General features: G+C 38.8%; 1 protein-coding gene across 1 annotated transcript in view; it reads left to right on the top strand.

The window, feature by feature from the left end:
• Positions 1–22,045, top strand: part of MEGF11 (multiple EGF like domains 11) — a 4,956,374-nt gene that overhangs the window by 3,714,044 nt on the left and 1,220,285 nt on the right. Inside the window, 1 exon segment of the mRNA XM_044077861.1 lies at positions 18,303–18,477. Coding sequence (XP_043933796.1) covers positions 18,303–18,477 — 175 coding nt within the window.

The following is a 22,045-nucleotide window of genomic DNA, read 5'->3' as shown; positions in this document are numbered from 1 at the left end:
GAACACTCCTGATTTTGCCTTATATTTTTACTCTGTCCGTCCCTCATAAAACTTTCAATTTTCTAGTAAATTACTAAGGATTATAGTCTGATACTAATGCTAGATATTAGAGTTTCATAGTCTATGGTTCCTTTTCCCTGGAAAATGCAAAACTGATTCCATTAATAAATGGATAGACTGCACTCAGCCTGTGTGCCGCATTAACGTGATATTTACTTCCTTAAAAAAAACAAAGGAAAGAGACCTAGACTGCAAGTGTAGGAAGTGCAGGAAAGATCCAACTTTGCATCATCAAAGTGACAAGTGTGATGATGTAATGACAAGAAGTGCTGCCCACATAAGTGTGTAGACAACCAAGGACAAGCAAGAAATAAAAGTGAAATGAAATATCCATTAAGTTGGATTTGCAGAGCTGGAAACCATTGTGTCATCCCAGAAGAAAGAGGAAGCCTGCAGGTATGTTTAAAGTGGCTGCACATGATCTTTGAGTTATTTTTAAACATAAAGGGAGACAAATGAAGACTGGGACAACATTAGCTTTTTTGTTTAAATTCTAGAAGTTATATTTTCAATCCCGACCAAATAGTTCAGGAAAAGCTTTTTAAAAATCAGTCTTTATGAATGCACATTTGGAGCCTAACTGTACTTTTTAGAAAAAAGGGATAATTTAACAGTAACAGAGATGTGTAGCTTAAACCAACCAATGAGCAGCCAATACATAGCTGTTACCATAGCATACAAGGGGGGCTATCATGGTAACCTATGACAGCAAAGATTATAAAGAAGTTTGATTGACTGATTGAATATTTTTGCAAACGGATCCCTACAACTGCTTTTCTTAAGCAGAAATTGGTAATGTTTTGAAACACGCCACTGATGATGGAATCGCTGATAATAAGCTGTTCATTGAGTTTTAGAGTTTTATAATCAGTGACACAAAGCCACGTTTTTACATTCTTTCCAATTCACAGTGACATGGCTACCAAATCTCCAGGTAGTCTAGGCAAGAGGCTGTTTAACTGAAACAACAGATTATTTTAAAACAGTACTTACATATATTCCTGGATCTGGTTAGAGCTAGTTTAAAGATTTTACCCACTTCTTGCAAATAATAAAGCACATACAACTAAAACAAAACTTGTATATGCGTACCCTGTTTTGAAGGTCACTATGTTCCAGTATTCCACAGTGGGTTGGTTTGAAGGCATTAAATTATTGATTAATGAAAGCAGAAATACATTGCTCTTAGTTTAACATTTTCTACTTGGTCTAACAGAGCAAGTATTTAAAATGTCTGTTTTTTTGACAACCAGTGTTTTCTTCAGTTGCAAGGTACAGAGAATGGGCACTTTCATTTGTTTTGGGGTTACTTCGAAGACACTATGATATATGATCCATGCACAAAAATGTTTGTATGCCATGAATATGTGACGTATGTGACTTGATTTCTGGTTCATTTGGACTCCTGACCTAGTCATTTTAAGATAATTTATATACTGCTTAAATGAGAACAAATGGAGGCTTGCATTTACAGTTAAGTGTCGTATTTCTATCATTCCATTTTTAGATGTGTCAGTATCTAAAGGTACAGATCACACTGTTACAGTATATCTATACAGAAAACAATTTACTGAGAATTATTTACTTCAGGCAACTAAATGTCATCCACAAATAATGTTTTAAAGAATTAAGAGAGCATGTCCAACAAAGTTCTGTTGAACTTGCACATAGGTTTATACGCCAAATTTGCAGTCAGAAAAGTATACCCCGATGTTACTGTCTTACAAATATCCATCTAGTAAATGTACCAGTTATCTAGCTTTTTTAACTGCATTTGTTACTAAAGTAAGCTACATTAAAAATATACTTGCAGACAAACCTGCTACCAGATGATTATTGACATGTGTATAAAAGAGGGAAAACTCTGGAATATTTTTGTTATTATGGAAGAATTTCCAAGACAGACCTGGCTGTATCGAACAACATTAGTAGGTTGTGGGTTATGTAGTTCACCGTGCCCCTCTGCAAATATGTAATTAAAAGAAAACATTTTCACATTAAATGCTATATTTTTTTTAGTTTGAAAAGTAGTCACTTCAATAAATAAAATCGTTCTTTTACTTGGTTATGTAAAAAGGAGAGAAGTACCTTATATAAATGGATCTATGTCAGATTATAGAAATTCCAAAACTTTGAAATTCATGTAGCCAAGAACATATGATTTAAGTTTCGGAACTTTGAACATTAAACAAAAAAAAAAATAAAAAACAAAAAAATTCTATTTTAATGCTTTTTGCAGGGGGGCAAGTACCCTTTCACTCCTAACACCCCCTGATAATTAAATATACCAACTCTGAAATCACACTACATTGCAGAAAAGGGTAAATTTCCCATTCTGCCCTATATCTCAATCTCCATTCAAAATGTTTTAAGCTTCAAAACATCTATCCTATGATCCCGGCCATATGACTTTTAAAGTTTTGAAACTTCAATAATCTGATAAGGACCCATATAAACATATGGTGAAACATCCATGAACACAATTTATGTTTATGGGAATTGACAGAATTGTTGCAGCTGGACCAACTACAATATGGTGACAAGATATTTTTAACTAAAAAATAAGCAACAATGAATCATTAACCTGGTGACATTATTTTCACCAGGTCTAAATGAATATTTATGATAAACACAGTGTGATTTGTTATTAACTTTAATACTTCAGATTTTATGAAGTGCAGAACAAAATCATATAGATAGAGCATTGGACTTAAATAAATTATGATCTCTTCATGATTTTTTATCTTTCTTTTTGAGTTTCTAATATATAACTATGCCAGGATGGCATGTAATTTATGATGTCCATCCTTATCACTGTTGCATTATTCTTCACTCTTGGGATATGCTGAGAATAGTTGAACATCCCTCTAACATATCAAAGCCTTTACACTTTCTGGGCACCATACATCAGGCGCATGCATGTCTTATGTGCAAGAAATAAGGTACATATTTGACATATGAGTGCCTAATCCTCAGAACTTCTCTGCCGCCAGTCTGAACATTACCTTTGAATGTGGTCTGCATGCTATTCAGCAGGTTGGTTCCATTACTGAGCCTTCTAAAGACAAAATCACTGTTGGGTCTCTTCCTTTCTTCCTTTCTTTTTCTTCCCTTTACCTTAGTTTACATGTCATATAGGAAGGGAAAATGTGAGTGAGGGAGACAGATTCCCCATAAAGATAGACATGATCAGTGCCTTTTTTTTGGGGTGCAAATCATTGACCATACCTTAAGACACTCCACAATCATCTGTCATTTCTTTCCATTTATTTGAAGAACTAGCAGTTGAAGCTTTTGGATTAAGGTACCATGGCCAAATCTAGCTGCCCTGACATTCAGCTGCTGCTGCTTAAGAAGAGAGCCAGAAAGGCACATACTGATCCTGCTGCTGTCCAGCCTCCACCGGACATCTCCTGTATGATTGGATGAAGAATCCGAGGACCATCTGGTGTAACTGTCAGCTCTGTCTGCCATGACCCAGTTGAAGGCTGATGTGCAGCTGCCTACATGTATGAGGGGCCTAGGGGAATTCCCCAAATACTTGTTAGGGAATAGGTGACTGACACCAAGACTGAATCTAGGCAGGGGTCTGAAAGATTTGATAAAGCCAACGTTCCTTTGAAACAGAAGCAGAAGATTAAGAATGTGGCTTCTGTGGCTAAGGATCCTCACAAAGAATGTCAAGGTTTTTCTCCGGGACTTTTCAATGATCTTAAATCCCCTCAAGAATTATCTGTTCCTGCTTCAGTTTCCTGGTCTTCCACTCCTTCCAAGCATCCTAGAGACTCTGATTCCTCTGATGAAGACTTAGACTCTGATAAAAAGTTAGACTCTGGTGAGGAGTCATTGGCTTTCTCCTCTCAGATACACACTTCCATTGCCTTGAGGTCTAAAGAATAAGATTCACTTTCTCCTGAATTCCCCATGGGAGAACTGTCCTTTAGGGATATGGTGTTTCTTATGATGGAACAATTTAAGTAGGACTGTTACCAGGTTGCTGAGGTTCAGAGCAAATGGTAATATGAATTCTTGCCTTCTGCAGTGTCTCCATTCTGGGATGCCATTTTGGGCATTTTCACTGCAGCTTCTCAGGCCCCTGATTCTCAACCTCCCACCACTAAGAAACCGGACAAGTTCTATAAAGTTCCTAAAGCTCAAAACTTTCATTATATAAAAGTCCTTCCTCTGATCTGGCTATTATTTCTGTAGCCAGTGAAACTATCCAAGCAGCTGTCCTCTTCTAAGGTTTTACTTTCTGTTAAGGACAGCCATGTCATAGACAGGTATGGTTAGAAGTATATATATTTATTTGACATTTGTTCATCTAAATCTGCTACCTTAGCTTTAATGGCTATTAATTACCAATCCCATATGAGTAAGTATATCCTGGCTTTTCTCTCCCAGCTTGTGGGCATTCTGGCAGATATGCCTGATTCGGGAGGGTAAGACTTCTGCCATTTTCCTTTTGAACTCTGCTTCTCAGGTATCTTGTCATTTCATTAATGCAGTTATGATGCTGCTGATGCTTCCTCTAGGCAGCTGCATCTGGATCTGTAATGAGGAGATAGTCTGCCTGAAGAGATCAAGTCCAAATTATTAGGATCCACCTTAGACAACCAGAATATTTGGCAATGCTGCTGCTGAATTGTTTAAGATCCTTCAGGATAAAGGTAAATTTATGCAGGATTTGAAACATATTTTTGTCTCTCCTGTTCCTAGGTTTCAGAGAAATTATTCTTCTAAGCCTTCCTTTATTTATACGCAGCCTGAACTGCCTTTTAGGGTCAAGAGAGTTTCTAGGAGAGTTTTTCCAGACAGGCATTCTCAAGGTTCTAACGGTCTTTCCCTGACAAATCTTCTTCTGTTTGACATTTAGCTGCTCCTACCCTTCTGTCCCTCAGGATGACTCTTTCTTGTCTTGTTTGTCAACAGGTAACCACAGATGTGTGGGTGCTTTCCATTATCCAAAATGGTTATTTTATGGCCTAAACGTTATTCATGTCTGCCATGCCTTCCTCAGTCTCTTCCTTGTCAGCTCCCCCCATTTTCCTTTTGTTCATTAGGACCTGACAGTTTGGGGAATCTCCCAGCTTGTTTTTCTCTGCAATGAACAGGCTTTTATTCCAGGATGTTTGTGGTTCCCAGGAAGAGGGGTATTGGATGCCCATTCTACACCTGTCCTTTCTCAATGGTTTTCTCAAAGTTCTCTTTTTCAGGATGCTGTTTGTTCAGACACTTTTCCCTCTGTTGCTTCCTCAAACTTTTCTTGTATCTCTGGATTTGAAATACACTTATCTTCACATTCCTGTTGTCCCTTTCTTTGGGAAGTTTTTATTATTTCTCTGTTTCTTCCTGTCATTATCAGGTCTCTGCTTTTCCTTTTTGGTCTTTCTACAGCTATGAGGGCTTTTACCAAATGTCTAACTCCTCTGGTAGCCTTCTGCAGACTTCAGAGAATTCAGATAATCACTTATTTGGATGACCTTTTGATTCAAGCCCCCATCTCAACAGCTCCTGCTTCAAGATCTACACTTCACTGTGCTACTCCTATGCAGTGTGGAGGTCACCCTCAATCTCAAAAAGTCTGTATTGACTCAATGTCAGAAACAAGTGTTCCTGGATTGCAGGGTTCAGACCATTCCAGTGTTGGCTTGTCTTTCACCTCCGTAGGTCCTATCTTTAACTGCTTATTTCCACTCCCTTCTACCTCTTCCCATCCTTCCTGCAAGGGAATTTCTCAGAACTCTGGAGTATATGACATCCACCATTCCCATGGTTCCCTTTACCAAACTCCACATGAGGAAATTTAAATGGTATTTCAAGTCTGTTTGACCCTAACACTGCCTTCATCCGGAGTATCTGCTTCCTCCCTTGCCTTGTCATAAGCATGAGTTCCACTAGTGGATTCTCCCGATTTTCCTGAATCCAGATATGCTTTTTCAAGTTCCTATCCCAACTCAGGAGATATACATGGATCATTTCAATCAAGCTTGGGGAACCTCCTCCAACAACCTCAAAGTCCAGGGTCTTTGGCCCTGTTACCAACTGGTAGAGCATGTCAACATCAAAGAGATGAGGGGTCTGCTTCTACCTCTCCAGGCCTTTCACTTCATTTGGGTTACAGGTTTTCTTGAGGTTTTTAGAAACAATACCACAGTCATGCGCTACATAAACAAATGAAGAAGCAGAAAAATCTTACCTTCTTTGCAGATTGATTCTTTGGGCTTGGGATCCTGCAGTCCATCATCACTTGTTTTTAAGGGTTTTTAAGGCAGTCCACAATCCTTCAGAGCATGGTCTTGTGGTAGACTCTTTGAACAGGTCCAGGACAAATCCTCTGAGATGGATACTTCATAGGAAGGTGTTTCTGGAAATTTTACATTGGAGTGGCATTCCTCAATAGATCTTTTTGCCTAACCTCTGAGCAACGTCCCAAGTTGTGCTCAAGAATGCCAAGTCCCTTGGCTTGGTAAGTGGAAGCCATGCCTTTTTCTTAGAAGACAATGTTTTTGTATGCCAGTCCCTCTCTTCCTCTATTACCAAAGGTCCTGCACAAGATCATGTGGGACAGGCCCAAAATCTTGCTGGTGACTCAATGGCCAAAAGAGCACTGATTCCCCCTTTTATTTTATCTGAGCAGGGGCAATCATTACAAGTTACCTCACAAAATGGATCTTCTCCCATAAGACAAGGAATGTCTCATTCACCCTCACTTGTCTACCCTTCAATTGACAATTTGGGTGATAAAGTTTCAATTCCCTTTGGATACCAATTTTCTGAAACTGTGCTTCAGGTTTTGCAGGAGGGCAGAAAACCCATTACTATAAAATCCTATGCAACTAAATGGAAAGCATTTTCTATTTGGTGTCCCAAGCCTAACCTGGTCCCTTTTTCTTTGGGGGTTCCTATGGTCTTTTTTTATTTGTGTGATATTCTCAATTCTGGCTTGGCATATTCAATCTGTCAAAGTTAAGTTGTCAACCATTTCCACTTGTCTGTCTCTGAATCTGTCTCCCTATTGAAATGTCAACACTCAAAATGCCTAGTGCTGAAAAGCCTTAAAAAAAAAAAAAGACTGAAAACCGGAGAAGAGAGAATCTTGAAAATATCTCTTCTCCTTAAAACTTCTTCTTGCAGAGGAGGCAAGCCTTCCCCATACCCCAGACATATATATATATATATATATATATATATATATATATATATATATATATATATATGAACTCCAAAATCACCATACCTTGGGAAAAAAAAAATGAATATTTCTAGAAAGGGGATCTCAGACTTAGTATATGTAAGTCCATTCTTTATTCTTTTTGGCCATTCAGTCTCTGCATTTGGGGACTCACTCTAGTGTATCCCAACATTTCAAATGGTTGCCTCTTTCGACCTCTGGCTGCTACATTTGAAGTCAAACAATTTATGAAAGGTGCCTTTCATATTCCACTGCCAAGAAAGCTTATTCCTTCTTCTTGAGACCTTAATTTTGTTCTTGAGAAATTGACCCAGTGCCCTTTTGAGCCTGCATTTTCTTTTACCGTACAACATTGTTCTTGGAAGACTGTATTTTGGTGTATCTTACTTCTGCCAACAGGATCTCTGAACTTCAAGCACTCGTGACAGTTATACCATTCTTGTTTTTTCACAGGGACAGGGTGTCTCTTCATACCAATCCTTCATTTATGCCCAAGATGGTTAATGATTTGTCCTTGAATCAGTCTATTCATCTTCCTTCTTTTTTCCCTTCTCCAGAGAATCCTAGTAAGAGAGTTCTTCACACCCTGGATTTACACAGATAAATCAGATATTACCTAGACAAGACAAAGCATGTCAGGAAATCTGAGCACATTTGTTCCTTTCATGCCAGGAAATAGACTTTTTGCGATGTCAGCAAATCATCTCCTCCTGGATTTCTTAGGCCATTCCTTTTTGCTGTTTTTTTCATGGTAAGCAGCTTTCTTCTTCTGTTTGTGCTCATTCTTCAATGGGAGTGGCCCCTTCTGGTGCTTTTTCAAAGGTCTGAATACCAGATCCAGCTTGGAAGCTGCTACTAGGTCTTCTGTTCACACTCTCACCAAACATTATAAGTTGGATGTCATTTCTAGGGCCAGGGTGGGTTTTGCCAGGGCCTTGCTTCATGGGTTTTTGGATGGCCCGTCTGTGGCTTTCTCCTCCCATACTTTCCAGTAGCTGTTGTACTCTACCAAGAGTGACGACTATTACAACAGTGATAAGGAAGCATATGATACAATTGTGTAAGGTCTTACCGTCCTCCTTCTCAGTGTTACAGTATTGTGTCCCTCCATATGATACAATTGTGTAAGGTCTTACCACCCTCCTTCTCAGTGTTACAGTATTGTGTCCCTCCATATGATACAATCGTGTAAGGTCTTACCATCCTCCTTCTCAGTGTTACAGTATTGTGTCCCTCCATATGATACAATTGTGTAAGGTCTTACCGTCCTCCTTCTCAGTGTTACAGTATTGTGTCCCTCCATATGATACAATTGTGTAAGGTCTTACTGTCCTCCTTCTCAGTGTTACAGTATTGTGTCCCTCCATATGATACAATTGTGTAAGGTCTTACCACCCTCCTTCTCAGTGTTACAGTATTGTGTCCCTCCATATGATACACTTGTGTAAGGTCTTACCGTCCTCCTTCTCAGTGTTACAGTATTGTGTCCCTCCATATGATACAATTGTGTAAGGTCTTACCGTCCTCCTTCTCAGTGTTACAGTATTGTGTCCCTCCATATGATACAATTGTGTAAGGTCTTACCGTCCTCCTTCTCAGTGTTACAGTATTGTGTCCCTCCATATGATACAATTGTGTAAGGTCTTACCGTCCTCCTTCTCAGTGTTACAGTATTGTGTCCCTCCATATGATACAATTGTGTAAGGTCTTACCGTCCTCCTTCTCAGTGTTACAGTATTGTGTCCCTCCATATGATACAATTGTGTAAGGTCTTACCGTCCTCCTTCTCAGTGTTACAGTATTGTGTCCCTCCATATGATACAATTGTGTAAGGTCTTACCACCCTCCTTCTCAGTGTTACAATATTGTGTCCCTCCATATGATACAATTGTGTAAGGTCTTACCGTCCTCCTTCTCAGTGTTACAGTATTGTGTCCCTCCATATGATACACTTGTGTAAGGTCTTACCGTCCTCCTTCTCAGTGTTACAGTATTGTGTCCCTCCATATGATACAATTGTGTAAGGTCTTACCGTCCTCCTTCTCAGTGTTACAGTATTGTGTCCCTCCATATGATACAATTGTGTAAGGTCTTACCGTCCTCCTTCTCAGTGTTACAGTATTGTGTCCCTCCATATGATACAATTGTGTAAGGTCTTACCGTCCTCCTTCTCAGTGTTACAGTATTGTGTCCCTCCATATGATACAATTGTGTAAGGTCTTACCGTCCTCCTTCTCAGTGTTACAGTATTGTGTCCCTCCATATGATACACTTGTGTAAGGTCTTACCACCCTCCTTCTCAGTGTTACAGTATTGTGTCCCTCCATATGATACAATTGTGTAAGGTCTTACCGTCCTCCTTCTCAGTGTTACAGTATTGTGTCCCTCCCTCCTGTGCAGCCCGACTTAAAAAACTCTGGCTGTACTCAGTGGCATATCGCTTACTCAGAGGTGATCCCTGCCTGACTTACAAAGCCATGTCCAACTTAGAATTGATGGACATGTTCCACCTAAAGAAATCCAAGTCACTGTGAGCCACGCGCTCTAGTGAGCTAAACCTCACCACAGCAATAAATAGAACATGCTGGAGGGATAGATTCCTGTCACAGAGACTTCCCATGCTTTGGAACAAAATTCCAAATTACATCAGGCAGAGCCCCTCACTAACACTCTTCAAGAGGAACCTTGACGAGTGGATGGGTAACAGAAAATACACCCCTGAGATCACTTCATTGGCTCTGCTTGACAGAGGATCAGTTAATTAATCAATGGGGCGGCGAAAGCCGACACACTCTGGCTAGGCTTATAAATGCCCTCGGGCAGATAGCCTAGTACCTACATATAAACCTATGAATCTCCTGTCCCTGTTACTTTCCTTCTGGCTGAGGAATCTTTCTTGCCTGGTTTTATTTTAATTATTCTTCCCTTCCTGGCTGTACATGTTATTGCTTTCTTCTGGGGTTGCTCTGGTTCTTCTGGGGCACTTCAGTTCTGTTGATTAGGTGCTGGTATGTCCCATATATACCTTATGCCTTGCACATAGGACATCTGACATAGAGCACCTGGAAGGTTTAAAGGCTTTGGTGTGCTGGCTGGACATTTGGCTATCCTCAGCAGGATATCCCAAGAATGAAGAATACTGCAGCAGTGAGAAGCAGGACATCTAATGTTATGGTGCAGTCTTACAAAACTGTACTTTATCAGTATAGTTTGGTTACAGAATTATTATTTATTTTTCTTCTTTTTAAAATTGTTTGGATGCAATGTTTTGTCAGGAATGTGTTTCCTACAATGCTTTATGCATTATTAAATATAATACACAGTTCTAATTAGTTGTATGTTAGATCCAGATGATAATGTACCCATAATGGTATATATGTTGAACTGCATAACAAAAATGTTTTTAACTCTTTGAAAATTTGACATATTTTTGGTAACATTCTTTAAAGGTAAAAACTATATATACTAAATAACATTGATTAAAGTGTCATAGTAACACCCAAACTGGTTTTCCTTGATTGTCTGTGACTGCTGTTCTACACTGGAGTTTTTATGTACTTGATATGGAGCAAACCTGAAAATTCTCAGCACTTGAATTATTATTATAAAAAACTTGGGACTTTTTAAACACAAATCTTTTATGAAGTGTTACACTGGAGTGCAGATCCTGTTGGTTGTTAGTTTGTTTCTGGCTCATGCATATTGTGTACAGATGAGGCTTGGGCATTTTCCTGGCTTTTTATAGCGCTATAGTTACCAATGACAGAAAAATTATATAAGAATTCCAGTAATGTTATGTTACTGATTTAGAAATGCAGTTCTTGAAAGACATTACAGTCACATGATGGCCTGAACCTAATAATCCGTAAAAGCAGAAATGCTGTCTTATTTTTCTTGCAATGAACAAAATGTCCAGTGCTTAATGTTCAGAGCTGACAAAATAACAGTCCCTAATCAACTGAGGAGGCAACTGCTTCAGAGGATATATGAACGACATAAAAGAATAGTAATGTCTGACAATGAGCAAGGGATATAATGCACTGGCTAGGAATGGCAATATAGTTCTTCCATATGTAGTACATGCTGTAACATCGATCAACAGGAAGGAAAGCTAACATATCCCATACCAGGTCTACTTTTCCTCACCAAAATAACACTTGCTTGAATTGCAAACAGCTGATTCCACTTCAGTGAACTTCCATTCAACTGAAAGCATGGACTACAGAACTTTGTTCCCTGGGAAACGAACCACTTGGCCACCAGGGGAAAAAGGGCATGGAAGCAAATTAAACCTGCCCAAGTGGGGTGCTTTACCCCCCACAGCCCCCTAACTAAATATACCAACTCCAAGATCACACTACACTGGGGAAAAGGGCAAAGTTCACCCTGGTGGCCAAGTGGCTCATTTCCCAGGGAAAGGAGTTTGATAGTCCATGCTTTCGGTTGAATAGAAGTTTGCTGAAGTGGAGTCAACTGTTTACAATTCGAACAAGTGTTATTTTGGTGAGTAAAAGTATACCCCCCCCATACCAGATCTTTCATCGAGTAGAGTAGGCACTTTTTTTTTTATTAAAGAACTAAGTGATCTTACATATATACTATGGTTCCTAAAATAATCAAACTGACAGGCACTGTATTATTCTAATTTTTGCTCAACTAATCAAGCTGACAGATATAAAACTGAAGTATAATTTGCTGCAGTATATATTCTCAAGCCAAGACATAACTAAAGCTGGCATGTCAAATAATCTTCCACAATACAAAATTCAGGAATTCAGCAGATCTTTTGGAGCTTGGCATTTAACATCTAGTCCAAACTATCCACATACTACTGGAAAAATGGAGAAAGTTTTACAAACAATGAAGACTTCCATTGAAAATAGTAGTAACAAAAGCTACAAAGATTGTTCTCTTACAGCTTTGGAAATAGTAGCTTACGTAACCTTAATCTATCGCTAGATCAGCTGTCAATGTACAAAAGGTTAAACAAGCAAATGATCTACTTCATCACCTTAGAGATGCCTGATAATCAATTCAACATAAAAGAAAACATGGAAAGAAATTAAAAGAGAAGGAAATGCAATTGTAATATAAACTGCAGTATACTAGAGATATACAAGCTGAAGATACTAAGAATTCACAAGTCGTCAGAAAGTGCTCCACCTGAAGTTGAGGTGGTTGGTAAAGCAACCAAACCAAGAAAAGAGAAAGCGTTATATAAGGAATCACAGGCATTTGTACATGATAAATATGTTGCAAAGTTTAAGAAATGAGAATAGTCAGAAGTATCACAATTTGTTTTGCAAGGAAACAGAGAATGCGAGACCATTGATCGTCAAGATTTGCAGAGAAAAATTCTCAAAGATGCATCTTCAAATAGTCATAATGCAGCACTGGGTGCCTTAAAGGAATGTCGGCTATCCCAAGAGAATAATCCCGTTAAACAGAAATCAGACAGATAGATGGTTATTTCAACAGTTAAAAATGATTCGATGGACTTTAAATCTGCATTTATTCAAATATCATTCATATGTTTACAATGGTATTATTGTAACTTTAAAAAGCTTTTGACATTCCTAGAACATAGTTAAGGTTAATTTTAAATTTTAAAATAATCCATCCAGCCAGCCACAACCCATTTTCCCATGTTTTACATAAGGGGGTTGAGGCATCACTTCAGCAGTGACGATCATCTAGAGGCAATGTTCAAACCACTGGGTGTTTAGCCTTCCCGTGATTGTTCTTTCATACCACACACACACACACACACACACACACACACACACACACACACACACACACACACTTACACTTACAGGTAATTTAAAGTACCCAATCCAAGTACTGCATGCCTTTAGAATGTGGGAGGAGGCCATTGTAACATAACACATGCTGCTTCTTAAGTGTGTGTGTGTGTATGTGTATGTGTGTGTGTGTGTGTGTGTGTGTGTGTGTGTGTGTGTGTGTGTGTGTGTGTGTGTGTTTATATATATATATATATATAGACACACACATATATAAGTGCTACACAAGTTATTGCTGCACTTTTTTCAAGTTTATGGAAGCTTGCAATTAATATATTTAATTTCCGTGCATCTGGATGTGGGGCTCCCACATCGGGGGTGTAGTGGGTAAAGCCATCCACTTAAAAAGCTGTTTTTTGTTTAAATTTTTGCAATCGCAAATGTAACCTTCCATTTTACATTATAGCAATAACCCATGCCTGGGTGTGGGTAATGCTGGATTTACCCACGGTTGGAGTGGTTTGGTCATGAGGACGAAGCCGGAGTGGCCAAACAAAGCCAGCCATGGATAAATCCAGCATTACCCACATCCAGAAGTGGGTTATTGCTATTATACAATGACATTATTTAAGAAAAAAAATAATTACTTTTCTTAAATAATGGCATTGTATAATGCCTCCTTGCTGCCCTTCTGCAGCTGTCTGGTATTCTGCGGCAGTTCTGATGTACTGCACATGCGTATACTTACACAGTGCATTAAAGCTGTGGGCAAAAGCAACGTAGAAAGCAAGATCTCCATTGCTTTTTACAACCTGTCTCGCGATGTTAACGAGTTTAACATAGCGAGACAGCTTTAAAAAAAGCAGTGGAGAATCTCCGTTGCTTTTTTTAAAGCTGTCTCGCTAGGTTAAACCCATTTAACATAGCAAGACAGTTTTGAAAAAAGCAACGGAGAAAGCAAGATCTCCGTTGCTTTTTAAAGTGTCTCACTATGTTAAATGGGTTTAACCTAGCAAGACAGTTTTAAAAAAAGCAATGGAGATGCTCCGTTGCTTTTTTTAAAAGCTGTCTCGCTATGTTAAACTCATTTAACATAGCGAGACAGGTTGTAAAAAGCAATGGAGATCTTGTGTTCTCCGTTGCTGTTAAAAAAAAAAGAGTTATACTAATGGAAAAAGTCCGCGTGACCGGACCTTTTTCTATTACTATAACTCTGATTTACAATGTGCGTGCTGACCAATCAGCATGCACATTTTGGAATATTAATGGGGGGTTGTTGTATAATTGCAATTATTTTATCAGATGATCTTAGTGGTGATTATCGATAAACTGTAGTGAGTTTGTTTTGGGAGGGTGGCCTAATGGTTAAGGTGTTTGCCTTATAAACACAAGGTGCAGGGTTTGAGTCTCACAAGGGATAATTGGCTAGTCTTAAAATGGCTTGCAAGGGCAGTTAGCGTAGTACTAACCTATAAACCTAAAATTACAATGTTTTGTGGCTGTCACTCATTATCAGTTCACACACACACACACACACACACATATATCTATCTAGATATATATATATATATATATATATATATATATATATATATATATATATATATCTTTTCACATGAGTCCCTGTTAGAATGTCGAATCTTCATAATACTGACATTCATAACAGAGCAAACCCAGAAGATCAGGAAGGCACAACATCAACGTGCAATAACACCAAAATTGAAAAGGTTGAACTGTGCAGGTGAGTGATTGTACGAGATCACAGTACAGCTGGGTTTGGGGTTTTTCCCACTGCCAGCTGCAGTGCGATCTTGGTGGTGTGTATATAACTAGCAGGGGGTGTAGGGGGGCAGAGCCTCCTACATGGGGTTTACAGGGAGGCTTGTCCCCTTGCCAAAGCTTTTATAGTCAATATTTTTGGTTTCATTGTTGTGGCACTTCAATTTTGTGCCTTTCTAGTCTTCTGGATTTGATGTTCTGAACATTCAACATTCTAACAGGGACCTATATATATATATATATATATATATATATATAGTTGACATGTTACTTGGTTGACATGCAAAATATATAGACCATTCACTATACTGAAAACAGAAAAACACATCGACATTGAGTATGTTGAAAAAGGAAGCAAATTCCTTTTCCAATGCACTATCAATAACCTGCATATATTCACATTTGTCTGAATTGTGGTAGACTTATAGGAAGGATTTTTTTACGTTAAGATACACAATAGGGTTAGGGGCAGGGTCGGGGTTTTACCATGCATAACTAAAGTGGGTAGGGGTTTAAGGGAGTTTCACTGTTTCCACAGTATTGTGTGATATCAGAGTTAGTATGCTTCAGTTTGTGGGGGTTTGAGGAATGTAATCTCCAACATGTACCATGCAAACAGGATTACCCCTCTGCAAAACACTTATAAAGATGTTTTGCACTTTTTTTGGTAACTCCATTTTTAATATGTGCCTTGGAAAGACAAATTTTGATGAAAGTGATTTTCAGTTGGTTACGATGCATCCATATATATATATATATATATATATATATATATATATATATATATATATATATATATATATATAGATAGATAGATAGATAGATATAGATATAGATAGAAAGATATAGATATTATTCTAATCACATAATATTTTATAAATAAAAAAACTTTGAAAAAGTAGTGCATCATAAATGAAGTATGTAGTAATGACAATGTGGGCATGACATTGATACCCATGTTGTCTGGTATATTTTCCTTCTAGGGAACTCAATACCATTAAAGGAACATGGAGCAACCTAAGCTATGCTCAAGAACTCATGAGTAAATTAATAGCACTCTGACTAACAAAAGGCAAAACACAGTGAAAGCCCTGGTGCTCAAATAATAATAAATGGACACACACACACACACACACACACACACACACACACACACACACACACACACACACACACACCAAAAATCACCTGACACAGAAACAATTAAAACCAGTAAAAAAAAGCTGTTTGCAAGGGAACTGACCCCTGGGCTGGCACATGGGGTCTTCCCACAATTCTTGCCACTTATAAAGTCTAACTTCAAGACTGTACAAATACAAATAAATTGAAACTGTTGTTAATATGAAATTGTAACTGTTTCCCCTTCTCTGTATTTGCACAATCTCTAAGTCATCAAGCTAATGATGAAATACTGCTACTCAGTGATTGGAGTTGGCAGAAATGGCAGGACTTGACAAGTGAGCTTCCGACTTCATAACTTATTATGGGCTCATCAGGTCAATATTTAGGTGTCCTGTTCTTGATTAAATCCCTCATAAAGGTCAGAACATATTCCCAGCATCTCTTTGTTGTTTACTCACCAAGCTGATAAACCATAGACATCACAACCGTCGTGCGTGAAGACTGTATTTAGTGTTCAGCATTACTGTCTCCTTTTTTATGAAATGCTAGGTTATATTGTTTTTTTTTTTTTTTTATGGTTTGTGAACTGTTTTGTAAACCTTATTTTCTCTGTGTCTTTTTATACCAAATGTTCCCACTTCTGAGTCTGTTCCGTACCTTTGGAAAACTGTGTCTTTGCCTTTTTATACTTTTTCTTTGGCCTTCATTGGGAATGATGTGTCTTATTACATTTTGTATCTTTCACTTTTTGTTGTGCACAGAACTAAGGAACTTTCTTATTTCTTTCTCTTTCTGTCTTGTTCCTGGCTTTTCCCTCATCAGTAACACTTTTTTTTTCAAATAAGCATCTGCTTTGTTTCTGTCTTTTTCCCACTTAGCCCACTAGAATGACTACTTTTCACCCTCCTGGTAAATGTAGTGCTGGTGTCCAAGTCAGCTCTTCTGTTGCCTGCCACGTAACTCACTTTCTCAATGTAAACTCCTTCTGTATGTTGCAGTGATTTATTCCATGTGATGATGTTTTATGGACACCATGTAATAATACAAAATGCTTAAGATATCTACTGAAGATTATTTGGCCCCACAACTTGCATGGGTCAGACAAAATGTCAATTAAAGGTTAGAAATTCTGTCCGACTGACTTCTAAGCAAAAGCCCAAGAAGGGTTGACATTTCTGGCCAGAATGATTGCACTGGAGTAAATTATCTACCCCCAGCACTCTCACAGGGAGGGAGGATAATGAAACTGAAAACCGCTGCTCCCTCTTCTTCAAGGGGAAAGTGGTGACCGCTGAATATATATCCAACTTGAAGAAGCCGGGAAACCAGAATGCACAGTGAACCATGTGGTCATAGTGCCTTACATATGCCCCCATAGTAGTATATATGTAGTTGCACGCATGTTACCCCATAGTAGTATATATGTAGTTACACGCATGTTACCCCATAGTAGTATATATGTACTTACACGCATGTTACCCCATAGTAGTATATATTTAACTATATCTATCTATATATATATATATATATATATATATATATATATATATATATATATATATATATATATATATATATATATATATATATATATATATAGTAATATGCATGTAAATCCATAGTAGTATATATGTAGTTACATGCATGTAACCCCAGATTACTATATATGTAGTATCATGCATGTGAATATAGTCCTATATTTATGTATTGCACTTTAAGCATTGGAATATACAGGTAAGAACTAAAAAGTACTTTGCCATCTGCATTACAATGCTTTCAACTTTAATTCTTTACTTTATTTTTCCATTAACCAGTTTGTCCTATTCAGAGTCATGGGAATCAAGAGACTATTCTGAAATACGTTAGTATAATTCATGGTACCAATCCGAGAAGGGCTATCATATAGTATCAGGGTACATGCACACAATCACATGGTACAGGATGTAAGAGTGTATTCAGCCTACCAACATGTCTGTGTGATGTGGAGAGAAACCAGAGTTCCCTCCAAACTCTATAAAGATTTAGCAGTGGCATGCAGTCTTTGCATGAAAGCCAGCTAAACACAGAAATGAGCCAAAGGGCACACACTGTGTAGCAGCAACACTACTTCTGTACCACTTTCAGACCTTCTACCTCAAAAGTGCACACTGTAAGAAGTAATGATGGTATAAGCTATAATTGTGGGCAACAGCTGGTCTTTGGAACAAGTATGCATGTTTGCAAAGACTGAGGGAAATAAAAAAAAAATATGAAACAAGGTTTCAAACTTCTCAGTGAGCCTTGCCTAAAAATATTGTTTCCATTCTATGTTTATATGTAAACAGATCAAACAAGTAGTAAACAGAGCATCTTTCTCAGTACATGCATTTTAACTTCCTGTTTTATGTTATGTTCTTTAATAGTTGTCACCCTCTCTCTGGTGAGTGCATGTGTAAAGCGGGCTGGGATGGCCTATACTGCAATGAAACTTGCCCACTTCGATTCTATGGTGAAGCCTGCCAGCTGATCTGTACTTGCCAGAATGGAGCAGACTGTGACAGTGTTACAGGAAAATGCATCTGTGCTCCAGGATTTACAGTGAGTACCGCATGCAGTTGTTTTGTATTCAAACATGCAACCAATTATGAAAAAAAAACTAAAAAAACAATGATAATAGATCTTACATAATGATTTAGAATTTGAACTCAGAATGGATTATTCAGCAAATGAATGTACAACAGGGATACTAGAGTAGTTTGCATTCTAAAATATCATATATAGTATGGAAAATACATTACTCAAGCTGAATAAACAGAGTGACAAATGTGCAACAAGGAGACAGTTTAGCATTGTTATTTAAGTATGAGCAAATATGTTTATCTTTTTAAGAAAAGAACTGGTGTTCATTTTTAGTTGCTTTCTAAGATGCGTTTTCTCTCATGTACACTGCTTTACTATGTATTTTTCTGAGAATTAAAACATTCTTTCATTAATAATTAGATAAATTATAATCTTATTGTGATGAGCCCTCTGCAGTAGTTAACAGATGGCATCTCATTTATTTGAACCTCTCCATGGCAACTGCACAAATATCAAAAGCTCTTTCCTTCAGGTTTCTTATGTATCCCACCACTACAAACTATGACATCATCACACCAGGCACATTATCTGGAGACTACATGAAATCTTTAAAAGTTAGCAGTTCTTTCTTACTGAAAATACAGTTTGATGGTCCTGCTGCACTCTTTTGGAAATACATCATGTTCGGAGCCTAAGAAGTTTTTTTTTATTTGCTATCACTGCATCACTAGCTAGAATACATATAATCGTACTCTACTGTCTAAGGAAGGCACACAATGCTTTACAATTGCAAGTGTCAGCACTGCAATGTGTCTGTCCATTATAAGAGGAGGGGAAAGATAAAGGCATTTCTTGAATGTTCATGTTGTGACTGTAGTGGACAGTAGCCAGTGCAGGGATTGGCAAGGGGGTTCCACTCATGATTCAAGGCAGAATCCAGATGAGCAATAAAAAAGAAGCGTGCACGAGAACAAACTGTGGCCAAGGACTTATCCAGATGTTACACCCACCATGTTTTTGGCCTCCGAACCCTCAATGGTGGTGTGTTCACTTTCTATCAAGGATGAAGCTCTTGTCGTCATGAAACTAAAACCAGGAAAGACAACCAATATGCATTACTGGGAGTGAGATCTCAGTGTAAAATGCCACCTAGACTGTGTTTCAGGGCATGGCTGGCTGGTCAGATCTTTGAGGCTGAACTTGAGAACATGTAGACTCTTCTCTTTAACCTCCCCAAAGTCAAAGACTTGTCTGTTGAGGTCAAACAGGCCTCGCAGCTCTTTTGCACTAGTCAGCTTGTCAGCTGCACCTATCACTTTGGGCTTATGTAACTTTTTCAGTAGCTGCCTGGGCAAGATCAAGCAAGTGAGAGAGTATAGAAAGTGAGGGTACTAGCTGATGTCAGCAAGGGTCTCTTACCTTCCAGTGCTCTCATAGCAAGGGTCTCTTACCTTCCAGTGCTCTCATAGCAAGGGTCTCTTACCTTCCAGTGCTCTCATAGCAAGGGTCTCTTACCTTCCAGTGCTCTCATAGCAAGGGTCTCTTACCTTCCAGTGCTCTCATAGCAAGGGTCTCTTACCTTCCAGTGCTCTCATAGCAAGGGTCTCTTACCTTCCAGTGCTCTCATAGCAAGGGTCTCTTACCTTCCAGTGCTCTCATAGCAAGGGTCTCTTACCTTCCAGTGCTCTCATAGCAAGGGTCTCTTACCTTCCAGTGCTCTCATAGCAAGGGTCTCTTACCTTCCAGTGCTCTCATAGCAAGGGTCTCTTACCTTCCAGTGCTCTCATAGCAAGGGTCTCTTACCTTCCAGTGCTCTCATAGCAAGGGTCTCTTACCTTCCAGTGCTCTCATAGCAAGGGTCTCTTACCTTCCAGTGCTCTCATAGCAAGGGTCTCTTACCTTCCAGTGCTCTCATAGCAAGGGTCTCTTACCTTCCAGTGCTCTCATAGCAAGGGTCTCTTACCTTCCAGTGCTCTCATAGCAAGGGTCTCTTACCTTCCAGTGCTCTCATAGCAAGGGTCTCTTACCTTCCAGTGCTCTCATAGCAAGGGTCTCTTACCTTCCAGTGCTCTCATAGCAAGGGTCTCTTACCTTCCAGTGCTCTCATAGCAAGGGTCTCTTACCTTCCAGTGCTCTCATAGCAAGGGTCTCTTACCTTCCAGTGCTCTCATAGTCTTTCCTTTTCATCATACAAGTCATTTGCTTGCAGCTGACGGTATATTACCTGCTTCCTAAGCCCGATTGCAAAAGTGGTAGACAAGCTGAGCCACATAGTGGTTAAGAGACTTTTTCTATTCCTCTCAGACCATGGACAAAATTGGTAAGTGATAGTTCTCTGCGTCTTTTGTTTACCAAGAAAGTCCAACTGGGCACAAGTCCCATTTTCAATGGAGGCCTGTGGAGAAATGTTCCATTTTACAGAATGAGTAGAAGGCATTTATACAAGATCTCTCTATTCCATTCTGTCCTTTATGATTCAGGCAACAGAAAATCTGGAAGTGCTCTCTGACCTGGAGGTCAAGGATCCTCCTGCAAAGACCGTTAACTCAAATTATTTAGTCAGACTACTACTGACTGTGTTGATGCTATGGTCAGAACAGCTGACAGGTTAATTTTGCTGTGACTGTTTTCTTTTCACAGTAAGTTTTCTCTTACTATGTTAATCAGGATTCCAACTTGTAAGTGAAGTCCTTTTTCAGCTAGCTCTCCCAAGAGATATTTAAGGAGCTGCAAAAGAAGAGGAAGAATGTGTCTATAACAGAAGGAATGTAGAACCACCAACCACTTTTTCTGAAGCTGGACTGACTCATCCCACCATAAAGAAACTGCCCAAGCGACAGGCTGTGTTTCTTCATGCAATGTCTCTGCTAAGTCATTCAAGAGGCAGATCTCACAGGAAGCTCCACAGCAGTCCTGACTACTAGCCAGAAATATCCAAGGGAGGCCAGTTCCTTTGCTTTGTTGTGACCCGGATGGCCAAAACCTAGGGACAAGTTGAGAAAGGTCATGTCTTATCGCACCTTAATTATTCTGTGCTGAGGCTTCCCTGAAGAAACAGCTGTTCTCAGGTGTGCTCCAAAAGCTCTTCAGATTACTCCACAAGGGGAACATCAGATTAAGGAAAAGGTTTGTATTGTCACTGCTTCCTTTTTCATAGTAGATGGAAGTGTGGAGTTACATCTCCATAGATCCTGCATTAGTGTGATGTAGCATATTTCACGACCCTCTACTCTGTTATGCTTGCTCTGCCAGAGGGCTTTTGGGAGATTTATTTTGCTTACAGTGGATACCATTTTGGCATATCAGTACTTGGGAACCACACAGGGGAATTCTGCATTTTGCTCTGGATCATTTTCATATGTATTAAAGAGTAGTTAACCATAGTTTGTCTTCTGCCAGCAGAATATTAACCAGTATCTGGAAGGATGAGTAGAGGCATGGCAGAAAAATTATAATCTTCTAGGGATCCCATAACTATGTAAAAGTATAATAATGACTACTTCATGAGGCTTCCTAAGAGAGGTTCTACTGTGTGTCAGGTAATAGTTGTAGTCCTTTGGGTGTGCATTGGTTTTGAAAAGTTTCC

This window comes from Protopterus annectens, chromosome 7.part0, assembly GCF_019279795.1.
Source record: "Protopterus annectens isolate FY-2018-M chromosome 7.part0, PAN1.0, whole genome shotgun sequence".
NCBI classification, from domain to species: domain Eukaryota; kingdom Metazoa; phylum Chordata; order Ceratodontiformes; family Protopteridae; genus Protopterus; species Protopterus annectens.
The sequence above is the reverse complement of the archived record's forward strand: the minus strand, read 5'-3'. Positions and strand labels throughout refer to the sequence as shown.